This window comes from Alexandromys fortis, unplaced genomic scaffold, assembly GCF_014885135.2.
Source record: "Alexandromys fortis isolate MF-2015 unplaced genomic scaffold, M_Fortis_MF-2015_v1.1 scaffold_51, whole genome shotgun sequence".
Classification (NCBI taxonomy): Eukaryota; Metazoa; Chordata; class Mammalia; order Rodentia; family Cricetidae; genus Alexandromys; species Alexandromys fortis.
Window position 1 is genome coordinate 9,581,837 of NW_026067925.1, and position 27,372 is coordinate 9,609,208.

Sequence of the window (27,372 nt, forward strand, 5' to 3'; positions counted from 1 at the left end):
ACAAAAAAAAAAAAAAAAAAAAAAAAAAAAAAAAAAAAAAAAAAACCAAAACCAAAAATCAACAACAAAACCCCTATAATGTATTATATTCGTGCTTATTTTTTCAAGAAGTTCACGCCAAAGAAAAGAACCAAAACCACTAAAATACCTACTTCAAGCTACAGTGTGCTGCCCTGTACAGTGGTTCTGCCTAGAAATGTAAAAGAGTGGACCGGAAGGGAGTTCAGTGGCAGAGCTTCTTCTAAGGACCATACACACGGCCCTAGGTTCTACCCCCAGGTGTGACTTAGCAACTGCATCACCAAACAGCCCACCTGAGCGTGGGTGATGACTCATGAACTTGCATGGCTGGAGTCCCTTGCTATAAAGGTCTAAGAAAGTGTTTAAGGTGTGTAAAGGCAAGTTGCACAGGTCTGAGAATGAGAACATGTAAGTTGTGAGGGTCTATGGAGGTGTTTAAAGGCGTGCAAGTGCAATTTGTGAGGGTATGAGAAAGTGCTTTAAGGCATGTAAAAAATAGGGAATGGTTCAGATTTCTTCCCTTCTCTACGCTATTGGCTTATTAAGACTTCAAAAGTTCAGAGTTTAACATTAATCAGCTATTCCTCTAGCTCTGGTAAGCACGGATTGCTATTAGCATTTTTGTAAGTTCGAGATTTTAAATTTCCTTTAGTTGTCTTGTAAGAATAGCCTTAAAAGTGCTTCTCGATCGTGCTGAAAACACCTCAGCCCAATCCATGTATTCAGCCCTCTGGAAAGAGTGTTAATGCTTTTAACCCCAAGTCATTTTGGCTCCCCAAGTCTCCTATAGCTTCAAAGGCACGAGTCTACTACCTCTTACAATGCAGATTCCAATACAGACTACACACAGTGGTGATGGTAACATATCCAAAACTTTTATCTCTTTGTAAACTTAAAAAAAATTCATGTACGCTTCAGGGAATCGAGGGAGTCATAAAACTTGGATTCACCTCTCACAGGTCAAATGGGCTCCAGAGCAGTCATCCTAAGTTTCCCCACCTGCCTCTTTCTGAGGGTGGGATCTTTCTCTCTTCCTGGTCTTGGGACTCTTCTCCCCCAACTACCAGGACTGTGGTCCTGGAAGTTTCCAATGTACATCCAAGATAAAAAAAAAAATTCTCCTAAACTCCTTAACTTTACCTTTTGTCTCCACTACATATGTGTTCTAGTAGATTTCCAATCAATTAAAAACTGCAAACGGCTCCATTGCAGCCGGCATTTCCCCAGCCCTAGACGGTTCCGGAAGAGCCTGGATGAGTGAAACAGCCTACTATCTTCAGCCTTGGCCAGTCTTCTGGCTTTTTTGGGCCCCCAAAGATGTTGACACCCCTAGGCAACAGCAAGCAGTCTGAACAACATGGTACCCTCACTCCTGCCTCACCATCACCATGGCTTCCTATTCCCTCACCTTTTACAATAAACGAAAGGGAGGCTTGTTAGTCAACTAAGAACCACCCACATTCCAGAACCAGGTGTTCCCTCCACCTTCACCCGCCTTCAACCCATCGTGACTAATGTGTTATAAGAGGAGACCCGAAAATAATCACACAGAAACTATATTATTTAAATCACTGCTTGGCCCGTTAGCTCTAGCTTTTTCTTGGCTAACTCGTACATCTAAATTTAACCCTTCTCCATTAATCTGTGCATCACCACAAGGTAGTGGCCTACCAGCAAAGTTTCTGCATGTCTGTCTCGGGTGGTGGCTCCATGGCTACTCCCTGACTCCTCCTTCTTTCTCCCAGCATTCAGTTTAATCTTCCCTGCCTAGCTCTGTTCCTGTATAGCTCTGCTATAGGCCCAAAGCAATTCTTTTATTAACCAGTGTTATCCACAGCATACAGAGGGGACTCCCACATCACTAATGCACCATGATTCTACCGTCTTGTGTTTCCCCATGCACGGGCTCCATACCCCCTATAAAGCCAATGCTATCATGGCCAGGCTCTCTCTCTCTCTCTCTCTCTCTCTCTCTCTCTCTCTCTCTCTCTCTCTCTCTCTCTTTTTAACCCCTGCTCAGAGGCAGCCTTTTGTGTCCTCCCCTTTCCCAACAAACCTCTTGTGTGAGATCTGTTGTGTGGTGTGACTTTTGAGACATTCCGTGGCCCTGATCACCAAGGTACTCTTTCTCAACAAAACTGTTTTTGGGCTTTTGCAGAGGCCCTGGGTTCAGTTCCAGTACTCACACTGGGCAGTGTGCAACTGCCTGTCCGTAACTCCAGTTCTAGGGGATCTGCTTCTGTCTTCTGGATTCTACATGCATGCACACGGTGCGCATACAGACAAGCAGGCACAAACATGGACATATAAGGATAAATTTTTAAAAATTTAAAGAACACAATAATAAGATAATAATATTCTGTCTAATAATAATAAGACAGAATACAGGGTCTAGAAATAAACTTTGCAAATATGTAAAAGTATAAGATCAGCAAAGAAAAGAAAAAACATCAAAAACTATATTACACTATGTAAAATTATTATGGTTTAAGTGTGGAAGAGAAAACTAAGCAAGTTTTTATTTAAAAAGATGTGTTATTTAGGAAGTTTGGGGGATTCTTTCTGAGAACAAACTGCAAAACCCACATACCATCATGGAAATGTGTTTTCTGTATTGAATTGCAGAACTGGTCACAAAAAAAAAACACTAATAAAGAAAAAGAGTTTAAGTCAGGTGATGGTGGCGCATGCCTTTAACCCTAGCACTCAGGAGGCAGAGGCAGGTAGATCTCTGTGAGTTCAAGAACAGCCTTGTGTACAAGAGCTAGTTCCAGGACATGCTCCAAAACTATAGAGAAACCCTGTCTCAAAAAAACAAAACAAAAAAAAAAAAAAAAAAAAAAGAAAAGAAAAGAAAAAGAGAAAAAGTTTAAAAAGTACACAAAAGCCACGCATGGTGGTATATATCCATGATCCCAGCACTGGGGAGGTGGATGCGTGATCTTCAGGAGTTCATGGTCATCCTCAGCTCTGTAGCAAGACTCCATGAGAAAGTGACTTTGAAAAAGAATGTGAAGATACCTCATGGATTGTGTAGTGTTAGTGTTACGAAGGGCCAGGAAAATGACTCAGCCAGTAAGAGTGCCTGCTGGCAAGACAGGTGATCTCAATTCAGTACCCAGCATTCACATGGGCTCCTATACGTTGTCCTCTGACATGGAACACACACACACACACACACACACACAATCATATAAAACGCACGAAAAACTCTTAAGAATCAGTAAGGCTAATGTGGGTGGGAGGAGAGCAGAAAAAAATGAATAAAATGAAGAATTTATCAGAACAGGAAGCCCTGTAAAAATCTAATCAGTTGAAGCCTACCTAAGTAGGGAAAAGAAAACATTGCCCAAAACTCATTTACAACACAAGGAATCTATTACAACAGATTGCTTACTCAGATGCTAGGAGTGAGAGCCAAGTAGGGGACAAGGAAGACAATGTCCCTCAGTTAAAAGGCCTTCTCAGGTAGGAAACAGTAGGACCTCAGTACCACACTGCCCAGTGCCAGCAGAACCACAGAGAGCCTGTCCAGCAGGAACCCAAACCACAGCAGCCTGAGGCAGAGCAAGGAGAGCGCAAACAGGCCTGTTTACGCTCCTCCATCTTTCCTCTCCTATGTCACCCGTTATTCTGAATCCAGTTACTCAGAAACCTGCTGGAGAGACTTCCCTTCTGCAGGAAAACCCAGAAGAATGGATCTGAGAGCCAACAGGCATAGGCTAGTGCAAATGGCCTGGGGTGATGTCGGAAAGGTATCTTTGTTGCAGGAGAATTGTTCGTACAGCCATTCCACTGTGCCAATAAAGACTCCATCAAAGGATGGAGTTGGTGATTGACTCACTGAGATTGGCCATAGAGTTCTTGGAGGGCTGAGGATGTCTGCTAGAAAGGACAGGGATTTCCAGGGGCTGGTGGTTGGGGAGAAACGTGGAGAGAAGGTCAGCCAACTGACTCTCCCCTGACCTTGGATTTATGAGGTCTTTATCTCAATTTCTAAATCCCGAGTTCTTATTATACTGAAACAATTTAGATATTCATTTTGTGTCTTTATTGGTTATCAAGGGCATTATGTTGGTCAACTTTTTATTGTTACGGATACCTGAGTTTGATTGGGTTCTAAGTGGAAAAGTTTCTTTTGGTTCATGGTTCTAGCAGTTTCCATCTGTAATCTGTCCTTCCTTGACCTGTTGCCATGTAGTATATCATGATGGGAGCACAGAGCAGAGGAGACCTGCTCATGATGGGGGAGGGGCGAGGTGTGGTGGAGACAGAGGGCAGAGAGATAGATAGATAGATAAATGGGTTGATTTAGTTTTAAGAGCTAGTTAGTAATAAGCCTGAGCTATTGGCTAAGTATTAATAATTTATATTCAGCCTCTGAGTCAGATATTTGGGCCTGGGTGGTCAGGACAGGAAAACTCTGCCTACAACTCTGTGGACACACACACACACACACACACAAACATACACACACACATAGCTGCCATCACCACCACATCGAAGCAGTCACAACAGTGAAAGTTTAACAAAACTATAACAAGTATTATTAAAAGTCTCCAGACTGCCAGGCGGTGGTGGCGCACACCTTTAATCCCAGCATCCAGGAGGCAGAGGCAAACGGATCTCTGTGAGCTCGAGGCTAGCCTGGTCTATGGAGTGAGCGAGTTCCACGACAGGCTCCAAAGCTACAGAGAAATCCTGTTTCAACCCCCCCCCCCCAAAAAAACTCTCCACACTTGGCAGAACCAACAGAGTCAATACCGTGTTGGGTGTGCACCTGGAATCTGTGTGTAACAGGTGTCTACTGTCATTCTTTGCCCATCAAACTGGGGAAATGACTGTCTGCCGTGAGCTCTGGTTCTGTAGAAAGGTTTCTAGCTGTGCTGGGCACTGAGGTGTGTGCGTGTGTGTGTGTGTGTGTGTGTGTGTGTGTGTGTATGTAGCTGAGGTAATGAGAACTGAGGGCTCTCTTCAAACTTGACCCTTTTGGTTCCTCCAAATCCCTGAATGCAGCTCCTTTAGACCTCCCGTGTTGGAACTGTTCATGTTCAAAGCACTGTATGGTTTATTCAGAGGACAGCGTCTCAAGGACTGGGAGCTAGACCATGGAATTCTGATCTTGGCTATTGGAGAAAGCAGCGTGTCCTGTTCAATGTGACTGATCCATAGAGAGTGTATCCAGTTTCTAAATGTGTGCATTATACAGGTACAAAATATACAATGCCCCCTCCAGAATGGAGAGGGGGAAAGTCTTCAGAAATGTTCTAGGAGCACACAGAAAACACATACATGTTTATCACAGAAAACACACACATGTTTATCACAGAAAACACATACATGTTTATCACAGAAAACACATACGTGTTTATCACAGAAAACCTGAATCCCAGTAAGGAGAGTAACTGTCCCTAATGCAGACGTGGCTCAGAACAGCTCCCCTTCCCCTCAAATTTTAGGCAAGTATTACAGTCTCCCCAGAGGAGTGGAGGGAGCGGGAGGGGGGCAGAGGGGAGTTCTACCTCCCTTATGTGGTCCACATTGCTATAACTAGGTTCCAGGGAAGTGGAACCAATCAGCCTCTCATCCCTGATTCAGCAGAGGAGGCTCCACTACAGCTGTGGAGGGCTGGGAACACCCAGGTCCATCCTCTCACTCCGCTGGTTTGGAGAAAACAAGTTTTAAAAGGGAAAAGATAGATAAGATGGCCAGAGCAGACAGCTCAGCCAATCACCAGCCCCTAAAGTAGGGATGTCCATCAGAGAAGAAGCAGTTGCTGCTTTTGCCTTTAAGCCCAGAGTAACAGGTCAGGGTTCGATCCACTGGGAGAGGCAGACCACACCCAGAGGGGCTCTGAGGCCCTTCCTGAAAAACAGTCTTTAGAAGCCTGACGTCTCTGCTCAGCATGGATGAAGAAGACCATGACAACGAGCACATGCGTGCCAGCAAAACTGAGGAGAAAGAGAAGCAGAGGTTCACGTGCTGTGGAGAGAGGAGGAACTGGAGACTAGAGGGTGGTGAGGAGCAGGCTGATGGGAGTGCCCTGTGCTGCCACTGAGGGCCATGTCTGGGTCCATGGCCCTACCGCAGCCTGGGTCTGTGTTGATGTCTGCGGCACATGTAACCATCAAAGGGCACGAGGATGCCCTTTGGTTGGTCTGGATTGCTGCTTAAAGTCATGCTGATGTCCAAGGGCCGGTGCTGAGTTGACCTCATCTCTCAACAGTCCTGGGAGAGCTTGGCCCAGTGGCATGGGCATGGGAGAGATGGGTCTGCGCCTTACAGGCCCTGAGAAAGCTGGCCTCACCCTTGGCTGGCCACCTCAAGCTAGGAAGCTGAACTTGTCCCTTGCTGGCTGCAGTGTGAAGTTGCTGGAGCATAGGAGAGCTGGCTCTACCTCTTGCTGGCTGCCTGATGTGGGAGTTGGGGCAAGGGAGAGCTGGCCCTGCCCCTTGCCTGGGGAGGTCAAGGTGGAGGCCCAGGTTGGTCAACTCAGGTACCAAACAGACACCTCCAGGGCTTTGAGTTGGCTCGCCCTAACATCTACCCCAGCTGTAACTTGTTGGAGTGCAAGAAGGGACTGGTCTAGCAGAACCAAAGCTACAGGATCTCCATCACTAGGGCAACAGTGGGAAATCTGAGAGGAGTCTCTGTGAAGGATTGTTGTAATAAGAGCGGCGAGTGATAGGGCTTCATGTTGGACTTCAGAAACTCTGAAGTCCATGTTGGACTTCAGAAAGCATTTTCATAACAACCAGTTCAAAGAATCTGAGGAAATTATTAAAGAAGAAGGTACATTGGCAATGCCACATCAGAGAATCCTAATAAAGGGACAGAAATTATAAAGACCCAGAGGGAATTCCTAAAGTGAGAAGCTAAGGGCACAGATACAAAACTCATTAGGGAGGCTTCATAGCGGATCTGAGGTGGTGGGAGGAAACATTATCAAAGATAATTTAGCAGAGCTTATGCAATTCAAAGAAAAGAAAAATTAAATATATATACATACATATATATACATACATACACACACATATACACACACGCACATATATATACATACATATACACACATATACACACACGCACAGGCGGGATTATATATAGATGGGGAAACAGCTACCCACATGTCAAGGAGAAAGATCTGGAGCATTCACCCCTCACAGCTTCTAGAAGCTACCAACCCTGCTAAACCCTCAACTTCTTAGCTCTGACTGGAAGACAGTACATATTGTAACAGGCCCTGAGACCTTAGCACGACTGACTCCACAACGGAACAAAACTCAGCACGTAGACAGCACCATCTGCCAAAAAACGAAAACAAAGACCTAATCCATCAAAGTCTGGAGTTCTGGGAAAGGCTCTAAATGTCCTAACCTTACTTTTTGGCTCCCGTAGTTCTGCTTCTGGCTAACTGTTCCTATTAAATGAAGTGTGTCAACTCAGGATATGTTTTTTTGTTCTGGAAAGCTCACCCTGAGACAAGCTCAGGGCTACACTGGGATCTTGAACCCCTAGTGTAGTTGCTTAACAAAGACTTTCTATTGGCTTAAACCCATGCCCGAGTAGTCTTCTCTGGTGGGTACCCCACAACAATATCTGTTATTTAAACTGCAAAATATAGATCTGCCCTAGAAAGCCAACATACACACACAACTGCCATCTCTTGCTAATACTTCCAAATGTATCTGAAAAACTTAGCATTAACTTTTTTTTCTTTTCTTCTTCTCCTTCTCCTTTTTCTGACAGAGTTTCTCTGAGTAACCACCCTGGCTGTCCTGGAACTCACTCTGTAGACCAGGCTGTTCTCAGATTCTCAGGGATCTGCTTGCCTCTACCTCCCAAGTGCTGGGATTAAAGGCATGCACCACCACCACCACCCTGCAACTTTGGCTTTTCAACTGAGAAAAAGATACAGTCGAGTCAGATGACTCTTTGAAATAATGTCACCATGAGTAAGAAATGCTTCTCAGGATGGGTTCATGCAGAAGATATGAAACCCATTTGTGAGCATTCTTTCCCACACATCCCTATATTGGAAAACAAAGGTTCGGTAGCTTTTATAGGAGAAGAAAGTATTTTCATGGGAGATCACTGAGAGGGCAGAGTAGAGAAAAAGACCATTGTATTTCCATATACATTCCTTCTGTCACTCCTACAGGAACCGGCCCCCCCTCCCCCCACATCAGAGTGTCAGAGGAATCTTCTAAGAAGATTCTAGAGGTACATTTTCTGCCTCCTACTCTAGCAGACAATGTGGAGATTGTGTCCTGCCACTTCCTTTTGCTGAGAGAAGCCAGATATCTTTTCCTGTTGCTCTGCTCTTGAAAAAAGCCCTCCCGTGCATGTTCAGAATATGCAGGAAGCAGTATTTGTGTTGATCCTGGCTTCGCATTTGCACACAGGCTAGCAGAGAAGAGGAATTCAGACTTGCCGTGGACCGCATGGCAGAGTCTGTGAGAGTGAGGTCAGATCCAAAGTTTACACTTGTCAGTCTAAATACATTGTGTGGTTGGGGAGAACTTTGGGTTTTCTTTTTTGTTTGTTTTTAATCAGAGGCTTCCCAAATTTAAAAAAAATCCTTATTTATTATGTATGCAGTGTTCTGCCTGTGTCTGTACACCAGAAGAGGGCACCAGATCTCATTACAGATGGTTGTAAGCCACCATGTGGTTGCTGGGGATTGAACTCAGGACCTCTGGAAGAGCAGCCAGTGCTCTTAATCTCTGAGACATCTCTCCAGCCATGAGGCTTCCCAAATTATGAACATCAGGAACAACATGGTAAGACATTTCAGGAGTCCTGACGTCTTTTTGGGTGGTATGGAGAAATTCTGTGATGTGGCCCATAGACAGCCAACATTTCTCTCTCATGTTCTGGAGACTAGCCGGCAGTCAGAGGCTGGAAAAGGTCTGCTTCCCATGCTCTCCGGGGTCTGTTTTCTCCTTCCTTTGTTTTTGTGTGTACTTGGAGTTTGTTGCTGCCTTTGTTTGTTTTTGAGTCTCAGCCTTCCAAGTGCAGGGTTTGCAGGCATGTGCCACCGTGCTGGCTCTGGGCCGCTTCCACAGGAGAGAGTGACGGTCCTCCCTTCCCATAGTGACTCCCTCTCGTTCCCTCTCTTTTAAACAAAGGCAATTATTTTCTCAAAGTTATATGATTTTAAGTCAAAGAACTTCTATGTTGGTCTGTCCTAAAGGAGAAAACAAGGTTAAAAATGAACTGTAGTGATCAAGTATCAAATTGGCTGCATTCGGAGACAGAGGGAGTAAGAGATAATAATAGGAACTAATACGGAACTATGTTTTTGGCTTTTTTGTTTGTTTGTTTGCTTGCTTGCTTTTTTAAATAGGTTCAGAGTTTCTGGCCAAGATGATGACAGCTTTCTGGAGATAAATAAGTGCACAGGCTATGAATACACTTAGTAGCACCAAATTATAGACTTTTTTGTTTTGTTTTATTTTGAGACAGGCTTTCTCTATGTAGCTCTGGCTGTACTGGAACTCACTATGTAGACCAGACTGTTTTGAACTCACAGAGATCAGCCTGCCTTTGCCTCCCAAGTACAGGGATGAAAGGGTGCATCACCACACTGAACTGTGGTCTTAAAATTGATTAAAATTGGGCTGGGTGGTGGTATTGCACACCTTTAATTTGAGGCCAGACTGGTCTACAGAGCTACTTCCAGGACAGCCAGGGCTAGACAAGGAAACCCTTTCTCAAAAAAAAAAAAAAAAAAGAACAAATTAATATGGGGAAATGGGTAATTTTCCCAAATTGAAAAGTGTATAGATAGTTCCCTAAGGAAGATCTGCAGGTGCCCCACCAACCTGTGGAAGGCTGTCCTGTGTTCATTTGCTGTTTTAGTTAGGGTCTTTGTTGCTGTGATGAAACACCATGACCTAATGCCGCTTTGGGAGGAAAGGTTTTATTTGGCTTACACTTCCACATTGCTTTTCATCACTGAAGGAAGTCAGGAGCAGAACTCAAACAGGGCAGGAACCTGAGGCAGGAGTCGAGGCAGAGATCATGCATGGGCACTGCCTACTGACTTGCCCCTCACAGCCTGCTCAGCTTGCTTTCTTAAAGAGCCCAGCCCCACCCAGGGATGGCACCACCCACAATGGGCTAGGCCCTCCCCCAATCAATCATCAGTTAAGAAAATGCTCTACAGCCAGATCTCATGGAGGCATTTTCTCAGTCGAGAACTATAGCTGGTGTCAAGTTGAATAAAATTAGCTAGGAGGTTAGCTATCTGAGAAATGCAAATTTCAGATACAATGGAATACCTCACATAGCTATATTGGTGTTGAGAACACAAGTCCAAGAAGCTGTAGATCTGGTGGGTAGTCATGGTCAGAAGCTTGCTAACCCTGATCGGGACGGCTTCTAACTGTGTACTATTCCCACAGCACACTTTGGTTGGTTCCATGACATGTAAGGGAGATCAGAGAAACCATCCAAGGCAACCATTAGGTCTATGACTCCCAGCAGATTCACACATAGCCAAAGGGAGAGACAGTCGGTGTCTGTCAGCAGGTGGCAAAATAAACAAATTTGGCTACAGTAGTCCGGTACTGTAGAGTACCCGTCTTAGGGTTTTCTATTGCTGTGAAGAGATGCCATGACCACAGCAACTCTTACTGAGAAGACACTTCATTGAGGTGATGGCTAATGCTGTCAGAGATTCAGTCCATTATCATTATGACAGGGAGCCTGGCAACATGCAGGCAGACATGGTGCTGGCTACATCACCACAAGGAAGCAGGAAGTCAACTGACAATCACAATGAAGCTTGAAAAAAGAGACCTCAAAGACTAGGCCTCACAGTGACACACTTCCTCCAGCAAGACCCACTTACTCCAACAAGGCCACACTTCTTAAGAGTGCCACTCCTTTTGGGAGCCATTTTCTTTCAAACTACCACAATATTTCTCACCAAGAAGGTGTGTCCATGTTAGAATCCCCCAAATTTCACCAGAAGGAGAAGTTGGGTAGGTGTTTTGTTTTGTTTTGCCATCTTAATACAAGCCTGTGTCATCTGGGAAGAGGGTACTATTAATCCCAAAGATTCAAGGAGAATGACCACTGATCCAAATCAACATGACCAAACTATTTAAAGCAAGTAGTTAAAGAAAACCTTTTTATTTGTGTCCATGGGCTGCCTCCCCCTAAGACAAGATTTGAGAGATCAGTGTTGGACAGGAGGGAGACAAGGTTTTTATAGCTCATGGGTAGGGGTTTCCAATGGGGTATTTGGTAGGAGAAATAGGTGAGATTATAGGCGCAGAATATAACAAGTTGGTCATAATGACCTCCTGAAACAAAGACATGGTTGCAAGGTAGGCATAACCACAGGTAGTCCTAACAACAGGTAGTCATAACAAGGTAGTCATAAGTGGTCAAACTAACCTTTTGAAACAAAGGTAGGGTTCCAAGATGGTTCTTATGCTTCTTGAAACAAAGGCATGGTTACTGTTTCCTGAAACAGGTGGTACATTTGTAGTTAAGGTTACAGGAGGGGCATTGTCCAATCCTTGAGAAACAGAGGTTTAATCATAAACAGGAATGAACCTAGTTTGTCTTTACTGTAAGATAGCTTTCAAGCTTAAAATGGAGGCAAATTGTTTCATTGGAGACCTCGATTGAGAAAATGTTTCCATCAAATTAGCTTGTAGGCAAGTCTATGAGGCATTATCTTGAATAGTGATTGTGTTGGCTAATTTTTAATGTCAATTTGACATAGGATAGAGTCATTTTGGAAGAGAGAACCTCAATTGAGAAGTGCACTCACCACATTGACATGTGGTATATTTTCTTTGATTGATGATTGACACAGGAGGGCCCAGCTCACTGTGAGCGGGGCCATCCCGTAGGCTGTGCAAGTCAGTAACCAGCATTTCTCCATGGCCTCTGCATCAGTTTTACCTCCAGGTTCCTGCTGTAACTTCCCTGGATGACAGACTACAAAGCTGTAAGATGAAACAAATCCCCTTCCTCCCCAGGTTGCTTTTGGTCATGGCATTTCATCATAGCAATAGAAACTCTAAGACAGTGACTGATGTGGGAGGCCCCTGCAGCTGGACCTGGGCTGTATAAGAAAGCAAACTGAGAAAGTCAGGGAAAATGAGCCAGGAGCAGTTTTCAGGGTTCCTCCATGGCTTCTGCTTCGGTTCCTGCCTCCAGGTTTTGCCTTGAGTTCCTGTCTTGGCTTCCTTCCATGATGGACTGTAACCTGAAAGCGAATAAATCCTTCTCTCCCCAAGTTGCTTCTGGTCATTCTATTAGGAGTCTTACTCCAAGGAACACTGGTTCCCTGCCTCCCTTCATGTGGAAACTCTGAAAGGCATGGTGAACCTGAGTCTGAGGTAGGTCTGGGCATCAGTGTGAATGTGGAGGCAGTTATGGGAAGTTTTATAGAAACTGTATGAAGAACGTCATAAATCCAGACACCTTTTCAGTAACGTTGGTGGGTAGATTGGGTAGGCAGATGACAAAAACTGGGGACCTTTGCTGGAGGCCTGAGTTGCTATTCGATAGCTATCTTAGCTTCTGTGTTGATGGAGGTTGGGAATCTGTCCTACATTAAAAAACAAGCAAACACACCCCCCCCAACCACAAAAACACACACACACAAACTCTGCCTAACCCTACCTATGTTAGCTCATAGACAGAGGTAGGCAATAAATGGGGTCTAATTACAGCCTAAGATAAGTTGTAATTAAACTCCTAGTTGTAATTAGGACTTGCAACTTATACCTCTTCACAATCATTGAAATTTTAACCTGTTAATCAGTCTTTATAGAAGGTTCCACATAGGGTACAGTTTTGTTCTAGAAACTTTTCTTTACAGTATATAAAAAGCTTTCTCATTTTATAGCTGCCCAATTGTCTTTACAAGGATACACCACAGTTTATTTAACCGATTCCCTATTGATGGACAAGTGATTTTATCTTTACAGTTTCTTTATTCTCAGTATTTTTTTTAATTAATTTATTTATTTATTAAATATTTCTGTCTCTTTCCCACCTCCGCCTCCCCTTTCCCTCCCCCTCCCCCAATCAAATACCCCTCCCTAGTCAGCCCAAAAAACAAACAGGGATCTCAGAACAAAGGGAAGACCAAGGAAAACCCACCACCATCCAGGTCTAGTAAGGTGAGCATCCAAACAACCTAGGCTCCCACAAAACCAATAAATACAATAGGATCAAAAACCCATTGCCATTGTTCTTGAGGTCTCAGTAGTCCTCATTGTCCGCTATGTTCAGTGAGACCTGTTTTAACCCAGGCTTTTTCAGACCCAGGTCAGCTGGCCTTGGTGAGTTCCCGATAGAACATCTCCATTGTCTCAGTGTGTGGGTGCACCCCTCGCGGTCCTGAGTTCCTTGCTCATGTTCGCTCTCCTTCTGCTCCTGATTTGGACCTTGAGATTTCAGTCCGGTGCTCCAATGTGGGTCTCTGTCTCTGTCTCCTTTCATCGCCTGATGAAGGTTAATATTCAGAAGAATGCCTATATGTTTTTCTTTGGGTTCTCCTTCTTATTTAGCTTCTCTAAGAAACCGAATTATAGGCTCAATGTCCTTTATTTATGGCTAGAAACCAAATATGAGTGAGTACATCCCATGTTCCTCTTTTTGGGTCTGGCTTACCTCACTCAGGATAGTGTTTTCTATTTCCATCCATTTGCCTGCAAACTTCAAGAAGTCCTTGTTTTTTACTGCTGAGTAGTACTCTAATATGTATATATTCCATACTTTCTTCATCCATTCTTCAATTGAGGGGCATCTAGGTTGTTTCCAGGTTCTGGCTATTACAAACAATGCTGCTATGAACATAGTAGAGCATATATTTTTGTTGCATGATAAGGCCTCTCTTGGGTATATTCCCAAGAGTGGTATTGCTGGGTCCATGGGTAGGTTGATCCCAAATTTTCTGAGAAACCGCCACACTGCTTTCCAGAGTGGTTGTACAAGTTTGCATTCCCACCAGCAATGGATAAGTGTACCCCTTTCTCCACAACCTCTCCCTCAGTATTTTTTTTGATTTATTTATTTTATTATGTTATGTGTGTGAGCGTTTTGCCTGTATGTACATCCATGCTCCATGTGCTTGTCTGGTGCCCTCAGAGGCCAGAAGAAGGCATCGGCTCCCCTGAGACTGGAGCTACGGGTGGTTGTGAGCTGGGAATCCATCCTGGGTCCTCTGGAAGAGCAGCAAACCCTCTGCCTTTGATCCATCTTCCCTCACAGTACAGATCTTAATAGAAATTTCTTTCTCTGGCATTGAAGGTGATGCAATGCTTTCTTGTTTGGTTGGCTAATGGCTCTGTGTAAATGTCCCTGGCCAATGTTTAATTTTGTGTTTTCACAGCATCCCAGGCTGGCCTTACTCTCCTCATTGAGGCTGGGGATGACTAGGAATATTACAGGCATATACTATGACATCCACACAGATACGAGGGACCAAACCCAGGGCCTCAGGCAATCCAGGCAACTTATTCTACCAAGTGAGCTACAACCCCAGTCCCTGATACCAGATTTCCTAATTCTTCCCTTCCTCCTCCCCAACCCTTTTGTTTCTACAGCGATAGGAAGCAAGGACTTTGGAACATTTAGTTTCCGAGTCACTGTGCCGCCTAGTTTTCTGTCAACACTACACAAGCTCCAGTCACTGGAATGCAGGGAGCCTCAAGTGAGAAAATGCTCAGCAAGATGAAGCAGGCAAGCCTCGAGTGCATTTTCTTACTTAGTGATCGATGGCGGAGGGCCCAGCCCACTGTGGTGGGGCCTCCCAGGCCCTGGTGGTCTGAGTCCTACATGAAAGCAGGCTGAGTCAACACGCTTCTATAGTCATTAGCTCCTGCCCCCAGGTTCCTGCCCTGTTTGAAATTCCTGTCCTGACTTCCCTCAGTGATGAGCAGTGCTGTGGAAACACGAGCCAAGGAATTGACCCTTTCTTCCCCAAGTTGCATTTGTCACGGTGTTTCACCACAGCAATAACCACCCTGACTCAGCCAGCCAAGAACATGTCCTTGGCTAGTGCTGTTAGCCAGTGCTCACCCGGGGAGCTTGCTGGAATGGAGATTTCCATCCGGAATGTGGTCTGAGGATCTAGAGTTTGGAGCTGCTCCTCAGGAGCTAAGGTGTGAGACCCTGGCTTACGGGAGCGCGTGTGCAGCCACACGACTCAGCAAGCTACTTGGCACCATTGACACGGACTGCCACTTTCTCCGACGAGCACAGCCGGTTAGGATGGTTTTTAAAAGTGAAGTTGGCGAGCCAGTTTATTAACCTCCTGAGCTGGTCGTCTGTGTTGATGACTTTATCCCGTCTCTGGCTCAAAAGTGGGGCAAGTGATTTGCTTAACAACTTCAGAATGTCTGTGTCAATCGGCGTCTTAGTTCAGGTTCCTGTTGTTAGGGTTTCTATCTCTCTGATGAAACACTGTGACCAAAAAGCAAGTTGGGGAGGAAAGGCTTTATTGGCTTACACTTCCACATCACTGTTCATCACCAAATGAAGTCAGGACAGGAACTCAACCGAGGCAGGAGCTAATGCCGAGGTCATGGAGGGGTGCTGCTTACTGACATGTTCCTCATGGCCTGCTCAGCCTGCTTTCCTATAGAAGCCAGAACCAACAGCCCAGGGATGGCACCACCCACCAAGGGCCAACCCTCCCCCATTGATCACTAATTGAGAAAATACCGTACAGTTGGATTTCTTAGAGGTATTTCCTCACCTGAGGCTCCTTCCTCTCTGATGACGCTAGCTTGTGTCAAGTTGACACAAAACCAGTCAGCACAGTGGGCAAGTCACCAACTGCCATTCCCGCTAACCGAAGGCAACGCAGAAGCTCAGAGCCTTCACCAGGGCTTTCTCTCTTTTGTCTCCAGGTCTTGGTATGAATGGGAACTCCTCCCATAGCCTGCACATCTGTCTTCCCTGCTTCAAAGCTGCTGCTGTAGGGCAGCTTCCTGATCAACTTGTTCCTTGTGGGAGAGGGCAAACAGTAGTGAGTCAGGAGGAGGAGTGGAGGTTAACTCACCTGAGCAACACCTGCAAGTCCGGCTGTGCGAGAGAGCCTCAGAACATTCCCAAAGCGTAGGTGCCGGTGCCCGGGGTGCTGGCTTACTGGAGAAATTTTCAATGATATTTGTTGTTGTTGTTTTTTTGAGACAGGGTTTCTCTGTGTAACAGCCCTAGCTGTCCTAGAACTAGCTCTTGTAGACCAGGCTGGCCTTGAACTCACAGAGATCCGCCTCCCTCTGCCTCCTGAGTGCACGTGCCACTGCCGCCCAACCAAAATACACTTAGCTTAGACAGGGACTAGAGTAAACCCAGGTAGCATTGGAGGCTAGCAGCAGAAATGGGCCCTGCTCCTGGAGCTGCTGTGGGCTGGCATCACTGTGTGAGCTCTCACTACATCTATGTACCTTCGTGTTTGCAGTACGTTCAGGACAATGTGATCGCCTGACAAAAAGCTAGGTAAACTGCCTTTTCCAGATGTGATCCCTGCACTTAGGGTCATAGAGTTCAACCCTTTACAGAGCAAGTGCTTCTGATCTTGCTCAACCCAGCAGAGGAAGAGCAAACCCTGCTTGCCCTTTCTTAGTCTGACAGAGCAGAAGTGTTGTTTTCTCTCGACACAGAAGGTGCGCCCCAGCTTTCCTAGTTCCCTCAACACAGAAGGTGCGCCCCAGCTTTCCTTTCCTCAACACAGAAGGTGCGCCCCAGCTTTCCTATTTCCCTCAACACAGAAGGTGCGCCCCAGCTTTCCTAGTTCCTAGTTCCCTCAACACAGACGGTGCGCCCCAGCTTTCCTATTTCCCTCAACACAGAAGGTGCGCCCCAGCTTTCCTATTTCCCTCAACACAGAAGGTGCGCCCCAGCTTTCCTTTCCTCAACACAGAAGGTGCGCCCCAGCTTTCCTTTCCTCAACACAGAAGGTGCGCCCCAGCTTTCCTAGTTCCTAGTTCTCTCAACACAGAAGGTGCGCCCCAGCTTTCCTAGTTCCTATTCAAGCTGCTACTCCACAGACTCAACATATCCGAGCCTGACAAGTGTAGAAGGAATGGAAAATACAGAAAAGGGACCAACGAGATGGCTCAGTGGGAAAAGGTGTTTGCTGTATGAAGTTAAACACCTGAGTTCAATCCCAGAATCCAAGTAAAGGCAGAGAGAGAACTAGTCTGCAAACTTGTCCTCTGACCTCCACACACACAATGTCCCCCGTTATGCACTGGCTCGGTGGAAAGTACATGCCCACATATACCAAATAAGCAACCAATAGAGAGTCAACGAGACGGTTCAGTTGGTCAAGGCACTTGTTGCATGCGCCTGACGACCTGAGAGAAATCGCTGGGACCCACTTAAAGGGGGGACCTGACTCTATAAAGTTGTCCTCTGACTGCCACACCAAAGGTCACCCTTGGTTAAGTGTTGAGTTTGAGGCCAGGATGGGATACATAAGACTCCGTCTCAGGAAAAAAAAAAAAAATTGAGCTCTACAGCTGCGTTTATATGAATGCCATTTCCTTAACTGCCTTTTGTTTTGGCATGCTGGAGACTGAACTGGGGCCTTGTGCATGCATGTATATTATCACTGAGCTGTGTCTCCAGCACTCTTACTTAGAGATGGTTTTACTAACTTGCCTGGGCTGACCTGGAACTCAGTCTGTGGCCGAGGCAGGCAGTGATCCTCTTTTCGTCAGCCCCCTGAGGTGCTGGGATCACAGACCTGTGCCATGGGCCTGGCTTGAAGCTCGTCCTTCATCTGTTTCCTTCCTAATGTAATTTGTGCTTTTAGCTCCGACGTCCACCCCTTCGGTTTTGCTCTGAGATGATGCACTTTGAAATGAGATGATCATCCAGGATAGACCCTGTGGGAGTGACTTCAGAAACTAACCTGGAGGACTAGCGTAGCGTGTTTTGATATTGGGGATGGAAACCAGAAACCAAACTCTAAATACTAAGCCTGGGCTCTTCGCCTGCCTGTTTTGGGATTTTGAGCCAAGATCTTGCAGTGTATTCCAGGCTGGTTTCAAACTCATGCCATAATCCCAGAAGGCTAATTGAGGATTGCTGTGAATCCAAGGTTAACCTGGGCTATCTAGTGCATTTCAAGGTAACATGGGCTACAGAGTTAGACCCTCAAAATAAACATAAAAACTACACTGAGATTCTATCTCACTCATCAGATTGGCATCAAGAAAGAGAAAATAACAAATGTTGGCAAGAATGTGGGGGGAAGGAACTCTTCCACACTGTTGGTGGCAGTGTAATTAGTCAAGCTTCTGTGGAGAGGAGTGGGGAGGGCCTAGAGAGGTGGCTTAGTGTGTAAGAGCACTGACTGCTGTTTCTAGAAGACCTGCTCTGGATTCTCAGCCCTCATACGGAGACCCATTTTGTAACTCATTTCAGAGGAACTGATGCCCTCTTCTGGTCTCCATGGGTACTGCATGGTGCACAGACATGCAGGCGAAAAATACAGAAATAAAAGTAAATCTCAAATTAACAACAACAACAAAAAACAAAAGCAAATAGCAAAACTCAAAATAGGACTACCATACAATCTACCCATACCACTCTTAGGCACACATACCCGAGTCGGGTCACTACAGAGACACCCACAACAGCTAATGAAAGGAAAAAACCTGGAGTCCATCAGTGGATGAATACAGAAAATGTACATTTGCACCAAGGACCTTTACTCAACAGTAAAGGGTGCGATTGTGTTCTCTGCAGAGCTGGAGATCATGTTAAGTGAAAAAGGCCAACCTCGCACCCATGCTTTCTGTGCGGTGTCCAGGAAAACAAAAGGGAATTAAAAGGGGGATGCTAAGTAAGTGGAAGGAAGTGGTGAAGGTCAAGGAGGGTAAGATTAACCTAGGGCTGAATACATCAATGTGTACTGTATGTATGGAAACACGAATATAGTTTATACTAACCTAAAATGATCTGTATGAGTCCAGCTCAACAAAAATTCTTGTGTTGGGAGCAGAAAGAATTTTGAAAAAAAGTACTGCTGTTCCTCCCTGGCAGGGCATAAGAACTGATGGTCCCTGCTAATAGACTAGCAACATATACCATAACAACCATAGAGCTGTTGGTGGCCTTGGACTGAGAAGTCAGCAAGTCTTTTACTTTACACCCTGGGGAGACTACAGTCAGACCACTCCATTACAATGCCTCCAAGCCTAGTCCTTTGAAGCCAGCACCTTGCAGATATATACTAACAGGCAAGTGTTCTACAGCCCTTTATCCCCAGAGCTCCTGGCCTTTTCTGTTAATTCTACCCCCAGTGGTTTTGCACCACTTGCTTTGATTGAGAGGGTATCTAGAACGACCACCCTCATGGCATCTGACTGCTCCTGTACTTTTTAGAATGGTGAATGGCACAGCAGGGAGCAAAGCTTCAGGCAGGTGACAAACCCCACTGGATTCGCATCCTTGTCTCAATGCTGTAGACGTGGTTGGTGCTCACGGGGTTGCATGGTGGCTCCGAGTGATGTGTAAACACAGGCAGTGGTTCAGGATAGTAGCTACTGAGATGGTATCTGTCTGTGGTTGTTCCAAACTCTGGTCTTGAAATAAAGAAACAAGTAGACCTGGTGACAACACATTTATTTCTGTGCCCTGCTGTGTGACTGGGAGGTGCTTTTTCTCACCTTCCCATGATTGATTAGGTCACAACAATGAAAATTCCACAAGGTAAACTAGTGGTTTATTGTTGCTCATGAGCATAAGTAAACAGACATATGGTACCACATAAAGGAATCTTCAACACGTTAAACCTTTTGGCAGTATGAACCACTAGACTTTGGCAATAATAGCCTGGTTGGATTCCTATGCTAAAGCGTGTGGCTATTTTCAGACACAGCGGTAAAAGGTGGATTTAGTGCTTGAGCTTCAGAAATATAACTAGGGTTCTTAGGAAATTGGGAAAAGCCAACATCCCTCAAGCTTGCCTTAGTTCTCGTTTGTGTGATAGTTAGCTTACTCAAAGCGAGAGCAGCCGGCGGCCACACTCCACCAGCAGTGGTCACTGTTGGCTTACAGCGTTTGTTGAAAACAACTTCCTGCAGATGGCAGGCTCTATGTTTAAGTAGTTTTAACTGAACGTCTTGTGCCCTAAAGAAACTCATGCAGATCTCAAGCCAAAGCACAGAACAGTAAATTTCCTGTTAGAATCCATCACTTCCAAGCAGCTGTGTCATTTCCTGTGTTCCCTTCCTGCTTGCAAATCTCACAGTGTCTACTTTCTGAGGGTTCGGTTTAAGACAAAAAGAGGTAGTCACCGTTAGAAGAGGATCTAGGACTGGGCTGACCACCAAGGATGAGGTTTACATTAAATTAAAATGTTACGCTGTTGGAAACGGAGGGGACACGAGTTCTCAGCTCCTACAAAGTATTATGGCTAAAGAAGCAGAGAACTCAGATGAGGAAGACAGCTAAGGAAACTAACTCAGACAGAGAAATGATAGGATTAGCGCCGTCTCAGGAATGCGCTCACGGACCAGGAACGGGCAGCACACAGCATTTCTTTGGAGGTTAAAGTGCAGGCTATGAAATGGCATAGAAAACAGTGCAACCCCGAGGTGCCATAGTTCCCGTTCATGGCGCATGGCCTATTTCTTGTATGTCCACTCTCTAAAAACCCAGCTGCAGTGACACCTTTTAGCTTATTTATTTAGGCATTAAACTGTTTTACTCACTCTTGGGCTACATAGAATATTTTAACATTTCAACACATAGACTAGTAGCGCATACCTCTTGAAACTACTAAATTAAGGCAAGCCCCTGTGAAGTTCAGTACTCCGAAAACATGTTTTACCAAAAAAAAAAAAAAAGTTGATTCTAAATCATTGGCTTTCGACCTGGGGTACCCCAATAGTCTCTACAACAGTAAGGTTACTGTTAATTGCCCTGTTACCGCCAGGCTCTCTACATCAGGAAGTCTGAAGAGCGGTATAACTACGCTGGAAACAGTTGAGCAGTCAGTGTGGGAGGTGAGCAGGGCTCTGCGGGACAGTGGCCAGTCCTCTTCACCTCCCATCCATGTCTTGTCATGTTTGGATGCCTGTGTGTAGTGTGTACCATGGGAACGAGCCATTCACACAGAGGAACCACTTCTCGGTGGGGTACTCTCTGAAATGTGCTGTTAACCACCCACAGCATGTAAGCTTCTGCCAGGAAACGCAAGACGTCTCTCTCAGGAGGCGGGCTAAGTTTTCCCATGGCAAGTCAGTTTTAGCTATTAATGATGCGTGATTTGGAAAACTCTAGATGCTACTATGCTATCCCAAAGCACTGTATTAAGTGGAGAAGACAACTGCCTGACCTGAGTTAGCTATTCTGAGTAAAGCTCAAGACAAGCGAGCTGCAGCACTTTATTCTCATAGTTACGGATACTCATGATGCAAGTGCAAATCTGATGGGCAGACCATGGGCGTGTGCAGCAGACCTGTCCCTTCTTACTGTGAAAGCCAGGCATCAACAAATGGAAGACTGGTGATTACACTTAGGCTAGTTAGATGTAGTATGAAAGAAATTTTTCATTACTGAAGAACTAATTTGAGGCTTATTTCTTTGATGCATAAGATTATACTCTGAAAACCTGTACTTTGATGCTTACCAAAGTCTTCTTCTACCACAACAGTAGACTAAGAAAGTCAAGCTCTGAGTGCCCAATAGGCCTCCTCCAAGGCTACGGTGATATGGCTACATCCTAGAATTGCAAAAGTGAGACCTGCTGAGAAAACAAGTTCTAGACAAGGACCGTTATGGATGACCTGGGCTGACAAATCTTTTTAGGAAACTGTTTATTTTAAAATTACCTTCCCAACAAACCATGAGACACTTGGATGCCATGTTGCGGATTCTCACTGAAACACACTACATCATAAACGGACCTTCAAAGCCAGACTTGAACAAAACCCAAGGAAGGGCAGGATCATGAGGGGACAATCCTAAGAAGGGGCAGGAAGTGTCACTCGGTGAAAGTAGCCTAAAGGATGCACAACATAGCGTGCTGGACGGAGGACACCCTCATGCTTCCCTCCCACTGTGGGATTACCAAACCTTAGTTTTCCACAGGCGTCAACTTTCACCTGGAAAGGGATAGTTTTGACTATCTCACAGCTAAATTACTATAAATAACTGAAGCCCAAAGCAACAGATGGTTAAAAGAACAAAACTACATAATTTAGTACATTAAAATAAAATAGGACAGTGATTGTTGGATGTTTCCAAAATATACAACGGGGAAAAGAACCACTTTACACAATTTGGAGAGTGTGAAGGTGACCACTCAGAAGGTTGGACAGTGCAAGACACACTTTTTCAGTTACGAGCTCAAAACAGTGCAAAGAAATCTAAAATTTCTGTCAGAGTTATCGTGGGAGCTCGGAAAACTAACGCTTCTGTCAGAGTTATTGCGGGAGCTTGAAAGTGGTATTCAAAGGCTTCGCCCGGCTCAGCCCTTAGATATGAAATGATCAAACTAATTTCACGGCACATTTTCTTCAAGGAACTTTCCTTCAGTTGGGTCCCTATTCGTCATGGTTGACCCATGAGCACAGTGACGAGTCAGCCTCATGACTGCTTCCCAGAGGTCTGAGTCTACACAAGAGGCTTGGCCAGTGTACCTGAACCCTACAGAGAAAGGACACATCAATGACTCTACAGTCTCTTGTGCCTGCGAAACTGGAGGACAAATGGACTGCCAATTCTCCCCTCCAGGCAAGCCGCTGCAGAGGAAGACAGTAAGCGAAGGCGCAGCTCTACAAGTGGTGCAGAGCTCAAGATGGACATCAGTGCAAGAGCTGACTAGGCAATGCATGCACCCATCCATGCAGATGTAGGCCATGGCCCCAAGGAAAACTGAAAGCATGTATCGAATAACTGGAAACATCCCTTGCCAGTAGCTTATAAAAATATAGTCAGTACTGTAGAGCCTCTACAGTAACACTCTGCGGGCCTTCCTTACCGACCACTGCAACAGCACACTATTAACTTCTCAGACATTCCAGACAAAGGTCACTTATAACAAACAAAAAGTCAACCTTTTTTTTTTTTAAACAAAACAAAACAAAATAAAAAAAAAAAAAACCAAGATAGTGTCCATTTAAAAAGTAGATTTTTTTTTCTTTCAAGTGAACAGGACATTTTATGTATTAAACTTAACTTTGAGTCTGTCAAGAATGGTTAAAATCTGTATGTAATGTGCATATATGCTGAAACAGACAAACTTAACACAGCATCTGCACAGGAAAAACGTTAGCTCCCAACATGATAGCATGGGTCTGGTTAGTACAGATCTATTGCAAAGTAAGAGGTTCTCTGCATCAGCTCCACCAGAGAAGCGCGAGAAGGGACGCCAACCACAAGAGCCAAGTGTAGGTTGTGTTCTGATCGCCTGGAAGCCTAAGGGACGCCATGTTGCTCCAGTATCCTGACAGGAAGAGCTGCTTAAACTCCCGGCCACAGACATCTTCCCCAGAGCTACAGCCACATTCCAATTTACTTCCTGTTCCGAAGTCGTTTGGATTTCCTAAGAGAGTCTATGGCTTCTGTCGCCTTCCTTCGTTTCCGAGGAGAGTCCTCACCCTGCCCAGAACCTGAGGATGTTCCTACTGCACTTTCCATGACTTCTCGAAGCTTCCGCTCCAGCTCTGCCAGCCGTGCGTTCTGTTCACCTATGATCTGGGTCTGCTCTAGCAGTTTCTGGTCTTGGTCTTGAAGCTGTTTCTGCTGTTCTTGCACTTTGGTGCGGAGCTCAGAAATGTCACGCCTGAGGACAGTCACACCGGCACCATTGGTTTTAACCTGCTGCTGGAGCTTGGTGACCTCCTGTCTTGAAGGGTTCTGCTTGGAGAAGAGCTGCATTGTCGTCAGGGCTGCAGATGGTCCGGGAACTGTGGAGAAAGCATCTGAAGAGTTAATCGTTCATGTTTCCTATGGGAACACTTCAGCTTACTTTAGGTTTTTGGGGTTTATTATAATAAAAATTCACTTTAAGTCAGCAGTTGTGGCCTCATGCAACGAATTAGCCGTGAAATGGATCTAGAGAGCATAATTCAAGTAAAATAAAAACCAAACCCAAACCAAAACAAACAAAAAACTGAGATACATGCCAAGGGGAGCTGCTGTGCTGTGGTGCACAGCCATGTTCCCAGCACTCCAGAGGCCAACATGGTCGGTTGCCAGCTTGGGGTACAGATACATAGTGAGACCCTGTCTGCAAAAGGAAAAAACCAAAAAGATACCTGGAGGAGAGCCCATGAGTCTTCCAGACACATCTGATCCTGGTAGTTTCCTCTTCAGAATGGGAACGATCTTCTCATCAAAGTACTCCATGGCCATGGAGGAGATGTCCCGTAATTCCTGTAGCACTTCATGGGCTCGCTGAGGGGCTCTGGTAGAATTGACGTATCTCAGTACACGGTAAATCTCATCAATTACCTACAAGAAAGAATCTTGTTAGCACTTTATAAAGCTGTAAAAAAGAGATCAGCTAAATAGTAGAGAGGGGATGCCAGTTGCTGTGAAGACTCAGAGCTCGGCATGAGCATTCACGGCACAGGCTCTGGACTACAGCACTTTATACCTAGACTTAGAAGCATCCTTACTGCATCGGGGCACTGTGTCAAAGCTAGAGTCAGAACAGACTACACCCTTGCCCTGAGGGAAATCAGAGCAACCAGGGAGACACATGAGTATACACCATACAACAAGAGCCACACACGCTGCTAAAGAAATTAGGATTAAATGCAGACATCACAATTCTGCATGGAGTAGTGGTAGGGAAGGGTTACCCAAGTCAACACTCAAACCTGATTCTGTCCCAAGCCCCAAGAACTCAGTCTGACTCCTCATTCTCTTGTGTTCTTTCTACCCCTTAAAGCTTTGTTTTTCTAAGAGTTGACACAGTGTGGAATAAGTTTCCAGGCCACACTTTCTCATCATTACCAAAGGGCAGCAAAATGTCCCTTTCTATTTTAATTGCAATGGGGAAACTGAAGGCATAACATCAATGAAGAAGAAACAATTGTTTACTGCACTGGTTTCCAACCCTCTCCTCTCCTACTTGAACAGTTTCTGAACATCCTTAGCCAAGCATGCTGAGCTTTACTCCCTGCCAGGGTATTGTTCACACACGCAGAGCTTCAATACAGACCCGAAAATAGTGATTCACACCTTTGAAGACCACAGTTCAAATAATGTCTGTTGCAATGGGACTGAATCTCATAAGAACTGGGGGCTATCAGCCAAACCATTATGCCACCAGAGTCTCAGACCTCCTTGAATACCATTTTCCTCTCGCTGCGTTCATTCCAGCTCTGGGTTAGTCTTGTAATCTGCCTTCTCTTTTTGACTCAGAATAAACACAGTGTTTACTAGTTAAAAGAAAACACAGAATCTAGCCTAATAGTATCTGGACCAAGCCTAGCCCTTAATGTTTTCTTGATTCAAGTTCAAGGTGATGATCCCTGATCAGTCTAGAATGACTTGTACAGTAAGTATCGGCAAAATTAAACTGTTAGGAGGAATGGTCCTTTGTATACACATAAGATGACTTCACCGAAGTAGTGGCCAGTTCTGTGGGCAAGGACTGACTAAGAATGAATGAGCTGAGGCAGAGGTCAGGCAGACTGAATGGGGGTAAGACATACTGTGCTGAGCTCAATGGGTAATAAGGTGATGTGTGTCAGAGGCAGCTGGGTCAAGATCGGGAGGACAGGAGGCAAACTGCAGATGTGGGCACACTCAGCAGAGACAGACAGCACAGAGGGTCTGGGTCCAGAGAGAGAACATGGGATCAGGGAGTCAAAGGCACAACCAAGGAACCAATGGCTAGTGCTATATTTTTCTGCCATTACTATTCCATACAGAACTCATGGTAGAAGAAAATTAACTTTTTAGCTGAGCGGTGGTGGCGCAGGCCTTTAATTCCAGCACTCAGGAGACAGAGACAGGCGGATCTCTGTGAGTTTGAGGCCAGCCTGGTCTACAAGAGCTGGTTCCAGGACAGGCACCAAAGCTACAGAGAAACCCTGTCTCAAAAATAAAAAAAAATAAAAAAAAAAAATAAACCAAAAAACTTTTTTCAATAACTTATTCAACTACCATGCTAGAAATCCAGTATATAGTAAAATGAAATGGCAAGCATACATCAGGCAGACTACAGTGAGTTCCATGTACAAATAAAGTACTAAGTGAGACACAGATGACAAGGAGGTGAGACTCACTTAGAGAACTGGGCAGTCGAATGAGGGTATGGAAATAGCAACAGGTAAACTTTCAGCAAATAGGGGAAGGCAGAGAAGACAGAAGGTTGAATAAAAACAACAGTCAGGAGTGGTGGCCAAGCCTGCAACCCCAGTGCTCAGGAGGCTAAGGCAGGAAGACAACAAGTTCAGGGCCAGCCTAGGTTACCTAGTGAGATCCTATTTCAAAAGCACATATGAATGAATGAGTACAACAAAACAAGGAAAAATAAAGGAATGGAGCTGAGGCAGGTGGATGGCATAAAAGGATAGGTGACAAGATAGGCAATTAACTAACGTGTGATATTGTATCCGAGGCATTTATTCTAGGATATGTTTTTAAAAACAATCATTAGCTGAGCATTAGCCTTTAATCCCAGCATGCAGCAGGCAGAGGCCAGCCTGGTCTACAGAGTGAGTTCTAGGACAGCCAGGGCTACACAGAGAAACCGTCTCAGAGCACATCTGCTCATTTCTCCTTAACTGGCTAAGTTTGGTGGAGCACACCTGTGACCCCAGCACTCACAGGCTGAAGCAAGTGAACACAACTGTAGGTCAATCCGGCTACCCTATCTCAAAACCAACGAGCAACAAAAAACAGAGTACAACAAAACAAATACTTCTGGGAGAGAGCAGAGACGGTGGACCTCAAGGACTATCTAACGGCTGTCTGTATGCCCTTCAAACAATACACCACATACCAAACCCTAGCTAGGCCTGAAGCAATAAACTACGTCTTCAAGAATATTTCTGTATAAGAAGTTTGGCATAGTCCCCATGTGAACATTATCACATTTCTACACACAAACTTCACTGCACGGAGCACACGTTCAAACTGTAAAATAAAGACACCGATCATCTGCAACTTCAGGCTTTCATGGGCAAGAGTTTATCTTTTCAAGTGAGCTTCCACTGGAATCCTTCCACCGCCTCCATCCCTTTGTTCTACCTCTGATTTTTTTTTTACATTAACCTCATCCTTCCCACTCTTTTAATTTTTAAAAAATGCTGTCTGTAATCAAAATGATTCTGAGTATTCCTTGTATGGCGTGTGTTTGTCTGAATCCCTTGTCTTATTTCACTTAGA

The 27,372-nt window shown here is 45.1% G+C and overlaps 1 protein-coding gene and 1 pseudogene across 1 annotated transcript in view; both read right to left on the bottom strand.

Moving 5' to 3' along the window:
• LOC126502058 (transforming growth factor beta regulator 1-like) overlaps window positions 1-6,237 on the bottom strand; it is an 8,222-nt pseudogene extending 1,985 nt beyond the window's left edge.
• A 13,482-nt stretch (window positions 6,238-19,719) lies between these two features.
• Window positions 19,720-27,372, bottom strand: part of Fbxo28 (F-box protein 28) — a 28,604-nt gene continuing 20,951 nt past the window's right edge. Inside the window, exons 4-5 of the mRNA XM_050142912.1 lie at window positions 24,285-24,480; window positions 19,720-23,933 (exon numbers count right to left, since the gene is read on the bottom strand). Of these exons, the coding sequence (XP_049998869.1) occupies window positions 23,539-23,933; window positions 24,285-24,480 (591 nt within the window). The 3' untranslated portion in view covers window positions 19,720-23,538. The remainder of the gene's footprint in view (window positions 23,934-24,284; window positions 24,481-27,372) is intronic.